Source organism: Onychostruthus taczanowskii, unplaced genomic scaffold (assembly GCF_017590055.1).
Source record: "Onychostruthus taczanowskii isolate IOZ18803 unplaced genomic scaffold, ASM1759005v1 scaffold1, whole genome shotgun sequence".
Lineage (NCBI taxonomy): Eukaryota > Metazoa > Chordata > Aves > Passeriformes > Passeridae > Onychostruthus > Onychostruthus taczanowskii.
This window is the reverse complement of record NW_024496525.1, coordinates 18,662,982-18,672,073: the sequence shown is the minus strand read 5'-3', so window position 1 is coordinate 18,672,073 and position 9,092 is coordinate 18,662,982. Positions and strand designations below refer to the sequence as shown.

The 9,092-nt window shown below is 40.0% G+C and overlaps 1 protein-coding gene across 14 annotated transcripts in view; it reads right to left on the bottom strand.

Moving 5' to 3' along the window:
• Nucleotides 1-568: 568 nt before the first annotated feature.
• GPATCH2L (G-patch domain containing 2 like) overlaps nt 569-9,092 on the bottom strand; it is a 32,886-nt gene continuing 24,362 nt past the window's right edge. For 11 of the 14 annotated variants that reach the window (XM_041411302.1, XM_041411818.1, XM_041411888.1 and 8 more), the window contains 2 exons: nt 6,632-6,723; nt 569-1,599 (listed from right to left, as the gene is read on the bottom strand). In XM_041411302.1, the coding sequence (XP_041267236.1) occupies nt 1,427-1,599; nt 6,632-6,723 (265 nt within the window). In that variant the 3' untranslated portion in view covers nt 569-1,426. Of the gene's footprint in view, nt 1,600-4,225; nt 4,582-6,631; nt 6,724-9,092 lie in introns of those variants that run through there. The other 3 variants (XM_041412148.1, XM_041411977.1, XM_041412062.1) reach the window with 2 other exon arrangements.

Genomic DNA, 9,092 nt, shown 5'->3' with positions numbered 1-9,092 from the left:
CTGTCCCTCAGTCACTTGATTCATAAGAGAACAGAACACCGCAAAATCAGTAAAATCACGCAAATTTTGCTGTCTGCTTAAGAGTGCCAGATGCACTGCCACAATCAAAACAGACTTTACAAGTTTAAACAGTCCTGTCTGAAAGCTCCACATGAGGAAAGCAAAAAGTTCTATTCATACAAATAGGACTTAAAGGACTTAAGAAGCTGTGAGGCCACCTGCTCCTTGGTACATGCTGTACAGGTACATATTCTGAAAACATAGTCCAAGATAAGCTCCAGAGTTATTACAGAGAGGGAAGAAATCCCTGTCCATATTTTCTGCAACACAGAAGGTAACAGCAGACCAAGTGGAAGTTCCATGAAGAGAATCTCTTTATTGTACACTGCAGTGCAATGTGCAATCATCAGCAGGTGGAGACCCCTCCGGTAGGCACAGCAGACAATATTTTGAAGGAAGAGGAAGCATGATAGAGAAGGAGTCTGATCTATACCTATGACGCTCTGAACTCAGGTGACACTTTAAATGGCTTTTTTGTTCAATGGCATGTTAACTTCAACAAGCATCCTTTAGAAACGCTAAAAGACATTTTTAAATTTATACACTGAGATATGGATGTTTTGTATACTCTTCTACCATACTGCAATAATATTCAAGACTCCGGATTTCTATCCAGGACACCAGCTCACACATTTACGTCCAAGTAATTCTCCCAAATCCTTATCCAGTAGGAGGTTTAGGAATGAACATGCAATACACAATAAAGACTGAAGACATTCATAACAAGGGAGAAGGAAAAGGTCGAATGGACAAGGCTGCCAGTGAGCTAATGGCAATTTCTACATGGACAAGCACCATATTTGCTTTGCCAAAAACAACATGATCTGAGTCTGTTAGCACATGGCCAGAAAACATTCTGCTAATACAGGATTCAGGTTCCATGTTTTAATGTGTCAGTATTCCCTCCTCATTCCCCAGGCAAGAAATCCTTCTGGTCTGGAAGCAAGCAGATGGAGATTCCTGCCTTCCTGAATGGCAGCAGGACTTTCACCCTGAAAATGCCAAATACACAAACAAGCAACACGTCCAGGGGGTGAATAAAGATTTGAAAACCCAAAAGAACCTGTACATGACCCATTACATATGAGCTGGAATCAGGGAAAGAGATGGATTCATAATAAATACAGTGATAGCAGGAAAATTTCTAAAAGCCACTGCAGTCCCAACACTGATTACCTTTTCTTAAACATAGATTCACAAACATGATTTAGGTGTGTGAGGCACACAGACCAGCCTGGATGATGGCACGATTCACGCACCAATACGGAAGATACCACTACTGCCAAACAAGATGTTTGGTGCAGACAAACACCAGAATAAAACACTTCCAAAATCGAGCAAGCCTTTACAGTTGCAATGCTTCCTTTTAGCTGTATCCAGGGCTCTTCTCTGGTGGCATTTTAAAAAAGTTACTGGAGGCAGCAGTAGTAGATTTCTCAGCTGCTGGTGTTTTCCCAGTCCACTCAGAGTTCTGGGATCTCAAGGATGGTGTTGCTGGTAGCTCTGATTCTGCTGCATCCATGTGGACAGATAAAGTTGCTGGAATATAAAATTGCAGGAAAGGGGGAACAGAGGAAGACAGTAAGAAAGGCAATAAAAAAGTTAGAACGACTAACTTCATGGCAAACTCCTCATATATATAAAATTTCATTTATGAGGATATTATTTATTGAATTTCTAAAAGTTCTTCATCCAAATTCCTCTGAAATAGAGGTTCTTGATAGCATTAACACTTTTGCTCTAACGATTCACACATTCAAAACTTAAGTTCCCAGTCCACTAACTAGTTCCCTTAGTCAGAGCTCCTGTTGAAAATCGAAGGTTTGAGCTGTCCCATATTTAAAGTGAATCAATTCACAATCATTCATTTTATAATAACCTGGACTCCTTACAAATACTCAATTAACTCTCTACTTGAGACTTCCAAAGTCTCTGAAGGTGTGACAAATTTCAGGTTGCTAAGCTCATCTAAAGAGGAAAACACACCTCTCTCTTCACCCAGTAAGGGCAGTACCATGAACCTCCACATATATCCAAAATGATAAATCAGGATATTATGACAAGAAACTACTTGCCAAACTAGGTTGAAATCCATTCTCATTTTCTCAAAACAACCACTGCTTCAAAATGGGACAGGCTACAATAGCCAGAGAGATTTGCAGATCCATAGCTCAACCCAACAGCCGCCCAAATTTCCAGAATGATTGCCAAAAAACCTAGAGATATGAGAGTTTACTCCAATTCTCAGTATCCTGAATCACTCAATCCTCACAAGCAGAACAGGGCCAGGTAAAGAAGAGTAATTGCCATAGGAGTCTTTGGGACAAACAGAATTTTTTAAACAAGTAACTACTTCAATACAAAATACATCTCTTCATTGTAATCTCACAACAGATAATAGTTGTTTGTGTGTTTTAATTACAAGTTGCATCTGCTGCTCTGTAGTGGATGAAGGATAAAGAGGCCACAGCAAGCCTCAACTATAGGACAGATTGCTTTGAAGTTTAAATAAAAAGTCAGTTCAGTGCTTGAGGTTCCACATTCAGTAGATCTGGAACCCAAACAATGCTGATTTTGTAAATCCAAAAGGGTGAGTCATTCCCATACAGCTACAACACAGCTGACAAAAGTACCTTGCAATTTTACATCCAGTCCATCATCTTCCTCCATCTGAAGGTCATATGAAATGTGAAAAAAACCCCAACAACTAAGTCAGTCTTTAAACTCACAATCACCACCAATACAACACTATGCACTCCCTGCTAGCAGCCTCCACACTCAGGCTCTCCATCTTTCTTCATAAAAAGAGAAAAAGAAAAGGACTGAAACTGGCTTCTTGTTTCTGGGCAAAGAGTGGCAAAGAGTGAATAATTAGCAAGAAATAGGAGAGGGAAAATTCACCAAATTGCTATTACTCATCAGACTGTTCTCTGATAAGCAGTTTCACAGGCTGCTAACAATCACCTTTTTTACAAGCTAAGTGTGAATACATGCCAAGACAGACAAAAATCTATTTAAACAGATTTTTACCCTGGACTCACTGTAATAGCTGATTAGGATGCAGTTACCATGTGCACTGCTACATACATAGAGGACTAAACCACACAAATATTAAAAACATCAGTGTAAAGACTGGTAGCTGTTCACCATTTATGACACAACCATCTGTACTCGTGGCCTATTCTGACAAATGAAGACAGACGTGACAGTCTTCGTCAGATTCCTTTCAAACCAGAGAATAACTTCCAAGAGAATAACATTTTATGCAGTGTTTTTTAGACAAGCTCTACTGTGCCACTGAGGATATTATTCCAAATCTACTGTACCGCAATGGAAAGTAACTAAACACAAGGACACTATCCATGCCTTCTAAGTCTCAAATCACTGAAAGGTCAAAGGACCTTTACCACCACAGACCTTCTTCCTCCCTAGGCACTGGCTGTTGGTCACCGAGTTGGATGAGTCTCTGGTCTAATCCAGTACAGTCAGCCTTAACTTCCTCCAGATTTCCTTATTCTACGGCCAAACTACCCCAGCCAGATTTTTGTTCTTATCAGGTAAAGGCCTCATGCTTTAGGGCTCACACTGTTCAACTGTGTAGTGTGGAAAACATTAATTTTCAGTCTCTCTGAATATTTGCATAAGTTTGCCCAACTTAATTTTGATAAAAGTAATTTCCTGAACTGCAAATTAATTCTGAATTTTCTGTCCACTTTTTGTTGTTCTCAACAGCTCAGTTATGGTATTTAGGCCAGTTAGCCTCAAAGAGCAGGATTAATACCAGAACTTGAATACTACAGCAATACAATAGAGACCCAAGGCACTTCTACAGTAATGCAGTTTTTTGATGTTCACGCAAGGGTCTCTGGGAAAAGATACTTTACCAGAACTCATAAATACTCATAGTCATGAAAGTATGTGAGAAGACATGGAATAAATTTAGTTCCTTGGTTCCCAAATAAATATTATCTCTAGCTGACTTTTCTCATTGTTACACTGAGGAGAGAAATAGCACCCACATCTCATCTGCCTTTTATTAGCATCTTCTGATTTCAGCCAAATCCAACTCAAAACTTTCTGTGGATGGTGGGGGGGTGAGGCGACAGGGGAAGATTTGTAGCTGCATGTTTAAGAAAGAAGCTAAATTCATCACAATGACAGGGGATAGTGTTGGCAGAGATTTGAGCTATTTATTCTTTTAGGAAAATCCTATAAAGAATGACACGAGGAAGCCTCTATCTGCAGTCTTGTTCATCACACTGGTGAGGAGTCCGATAACAGATGTATGCAGTAGCGTGATTTAGTGCCGGGAGCTGGCCCCTGATGTGTATTAATACAGCGGCAAAGCGGAACGAGCCCCTCTTCATCACTCATCTCTATAAAAGAGGTGGAATCCGAGATGGCCCGATGTTCGGCAGAGCAAGCCCATTTGTTCTGCTGACTGATGAAGCCAGCTCAGGCTGTGTCCTTCACCTCCACGGGGCACTCAGGTTGCAAAAAAGGAGATCACTGAAGCAGGACCTGGTCAACAAGTGAGACGAGAGCAGTTGGACTCAGTGAAGGAGCTATTTAAAGGTGAAGAAATCCAGCACTCTGTGTCTGCATGACAGGCACAGGCCTGTATTCTGATTTACCGGTGCTTCACCTTTTGCACACGGAAAATACCACAAACACTAAAAGCCTCAGAAGTGAAAAAAATGAGACTGCCATGACTCCTCAGGCACATGTGAACCCCAGTATATGGCATTTATATGGGGGTGAGTAGATGCATGGCAAGGGGGAAAAATCTTTATCTCATCAATATCCAACAAACATAAGAGTGTCCAATTAATTCTACACTATTGCAGAATAATACTATGTATCTTTTTAGGCATTAGTAATTGCATAACAAAATCTCCTTTGACAGAAATAACATCAGATTCCAGAAGTTTCCAAGTTAAATGTCCAGGTTGTGCTTCAGCTGTAATTGGGAATCTGTAGTAGAACATCATTCACACAACTTCAGTTACCCAATCATAAAAGTTTCTTTCCACAAGTCAGTATTGCAGCAAACCCTGCCCACGGCTGTTCACTTGGCTGAGGATATTTCTAAACAGGATCTCAGGAAGAGATCTTTACCATTTCTGGCCATTAAAGACTCTGCAGACCTTGTCTCTTGATGATCAGCATGATAAGCATGCTGCCCACACTCTACTAACTACACTTCCTTACTTTGTAATATGTAACAATCCTCTCTCCCTCATCCATAGTAAGAAAGCTTTCTAAATCCTTGAGCTATTTCCAGAGCTAAGTTCCACTCCAGATGCACTCTCAACTCTTCAAGAAGTGTTCACTATAAAATTTGCCTCATCAGGTAAGTACAACTTAAATAGTACTTTGAAACATGTAGGCATGGAAACAGAAGCTCTCCTTATAGAAAGTGACCAGCAATGCAATACATAATACATTCTGAATAATGAATAAATGGACTGGTAACAGGGGACAGTGAGACATTAGCACTCATACAAGAAAATCTAGTATTCCAGTGCTAAGACTCTGTTTTTTCAGATACTATCCCTTTTACTACAGAAGTTCAAATATCTCAAAATGGAATACTCAAGAGCCAGGAAAGAATAACCTAAATAAATAATTAGTAATAGATGAGACTTTTGCTGAACAACAGATTATTAATCTTTTTTTTTTAGTACAGAACCTTTCCAACAGTTTGCAATCCAGATCAGTAGCCTGGAGAGAAAGCTCAGCTTTCTTCCCTACTTCATAATTCTGTCTATCCAGCAGCCCAAGGAAGAAACACAAACTTCCTCCTATTAATCATCAGTTTATTTGGTCTTCCCCACTGTTTTTACATCTCTGTTTTTTCCATCATCTTACCCACCACCTTGTTACTGGATTACAAGAAAAGTTATTAATAAAGTAGTTGGAAGAACATGTATCAGTGGATAGTTGCAAGATAGGGCAAGGTGAAAGGACAGAAAGAAACATCCTAAAAACCCACCATGTTCATCAGATCAAAGCTTTTTCACATTCTGCTGACTAATCAATGACTTTTCAGAAATCTGCCACATTAAAATAGACCAGCATTTTAATGACTACATCCCCATAACAAGAAAAAACTACTTTCATCCAAAAGAATAACACAACCCACAAGGAGTAAGTGGTTTCACCCAATGATTACACAAAAATTGGCAGATTTTTGCTCCTGTGAAAGTGTCTACAAATACCCTGATAAAGGGCATCAGAGCCACCAGCTAATGTGAGCCCAATACTGACTCTGAACACTCTGTGCATACTGATCAACTGCCTATCATGAGAACTGCATAATTTAGGACAGAGGAAATAACACCTTATGAAGAAGCAAATTACTATTCACAGTAAGGAGAAGCACTGCAAATTATATTAACTTAACATTGCTACATTGCCAAAAAATTGTTTAGTAGGCAGCTCTTGATGCTATGCAAAAACACAATATGCCCTCTCACATGTTACATTAGCTTCAAACCAAAATAATACTACCTTTGCCTATGGTGCTTTGCTCAAAAGGGGCATGACTATAAAAGCACTGGCAGGTTACCTGATGTTGGGCTAGACATGGAGGCTGCAGCTGGCTTTCGCTTCCTCTTGATGTCCCTTGAACATGGTGGTCCCAGGTGGACACTTGCTTGCCTATGGAGAAAATAAAACAAATTAAACTCAGTTCCAGTATCACATTTCTGTAAGAATGACCAGTCACCTCCAGCTCCTAACTTCCCATCAGCTTCTTCACTTACTAACTTACTTACTTAGTAAGTAGCACAACCCAAAAGTTTCTCAGGGAGTTTTGATCACATTCTTTGTCAATATAAATTATGGTCCTATTTCCTTTAAGAGCTCACACATGAACTGCTCAGAAGAATAATTATTTCTTAGTTTTAAAGCCTTTAACGTTCTGGTTTTGTATTAATTCCAAACTAACTCCTTGCATACATAAAGATGTAATCAAGCAGTGATATGACATGTCCTACCATTACTTCTATGGAAGAATAACAAATGTCTGCAAAATTGCTCTTTATGTAAACTGTGTGATATTTGCTCCTTACTCAGAAATTATTTTGCAATCTATTTGGTACTGTAGAATCATCTTAAAATGTACCTATAATGCCAAATGTCCATGCACGCTGTTTCCATTACAGTAGTAAGATCGTAAATTTAGGAATGCAAAACTGCCTCATGTGTTTTTAAAATCACTATTTCCTTATTAAAGTGCTGTGCAAACAGATGAATCTGACTTATGACAGCCTTGTTGCAGCTCTAAACTGGCTGAAAGGCTTAATCTGTTCTGTTAATATCAACTGTTAAGTCTGAAGCCTACTGATGGCCGTTTCAGCTTAATCATTTGCCAATTAAGAAGAAATCTGTATTGTTGGAACTGACTTGAGCTAGAGCTCCTCCAAGTCATGTACCTGTAGGAAGCAGAGAAGTTTAATTCAGAAATAACAGTCTTTGCAGCAGACCAGAGAACTTCCTCAATACCATAGTGAATGTGAACACATAGTTTTATCAAGGACATTGGGTTCAAATCCCTTCTTTGTCCAATATAACAGACTTCCCTTGGCAAGTTCCTTGGTCACTCTTATCATGAGACCTGATGTGCAAAATACAGAACAACAGTGCAAATAAAATCAGTTAAAGACTGTGAGCTTGCATGATGTAAAATTTGTAACCCTACAAGTTTTGGTGATTAAGTGCTGAAAAGCTTCAGTGTCTTCAAAGTTTGTTACTTTGACTTTAAAAAAGTCCTGAAAGTTTAACGAACACTTTTATCACATACTAAAGCCTTTGAAATACAAAAAAGGGAAAGCTTCATGGGTTTTTATTTTCATTACAAAAATCTATTTAAAAAACCAAACCCACATATTTACAATATGTATCATTTTAGATGCTGTATTTATGCAAAAAACAAATTGTGCTCTATACAGAACAGTGAAGGGACCACAAAGAAATTCCTATACTAGTCCAGTCTATAAATTGTTTGAATGCTGCTGGGTCTATCTATTTACCTGGAAAAAAAAAGTGCAACCACAAAAAAAAAAAAAAGGAAATACCTACTGTTCCATCTTTTCAACTAAAATTCAAAAGTTCTACAAGAAGCCTGTAAGATCTGTCCTCTAAATCTGACATTGAAGAACAGCTTCAAAAATTTTTAAATAGTGCTACGTTTCAGAGACAGCCAGTTTTTCAAAAGTGGAATCACATATTAATACAACCAGACAAAGAAGTCTCCTGAGGGGATCGAGTGTACTCTCAGTAAACTCACCAAGACCAAGTGCTGGGTCCTTCACTTTGGCCGCAACAACCCCATTCATCACTGCAGGCTGGGGGAAGGGTGGCTGGAAAATGGCCCAGAGGAAAAGGGCCTGGGGGGGCTGATCAACAGCAGCTGAACGTGAGCCAGTGTGTGCCAAGGTGGGCAAGGCCAGTGGCATCATGGCCTGGATCATGAATATTGTGGCCAGTTGGACCTGGGAAGGGATCACTCCCCTGCACTTGGTGAGGCCGCACCTCAAGTCCTGTGCTCAGTTCTGGGCCCCTCACTACAAAGGACATTGAGGTGCTGGAGCATATTCAGAGAAGGGCAGTGGAGCTGGGGAAGGGTCCAGAGCACAAGCCCTGAGAGGAGCAGCTGAGGAAGCGGGGGTTGTTTAGCCTGGGAGAAGGAAAGCTCAGGGAAGATCACACTGCTCTAACTACCTAAAAGGAGGGTGTAGCCAGGTGGGGGTCAGTCTCATCTCCCAGTCAACTGGCAGAAGAATGAGAAGACATAGCCTCATGCTGTACCAGGGGTGGTTCAGGATGGATATCAGGAGGACTTTCTTCAAGGAAAGAGTTGTCAAACATTGGAATGAGCTGCCCAGGGAGGTGGTTAGAGAAACCATCCCTGGAGGGAAAAAGCTTTCAAACATAGTGGCACATCTACAGAATGCACATTCAAATCTCATGGTTGTACACCAAAGTGACTCACCTCTAAGTAACTTTATAAATGCTAAAAACTGCTT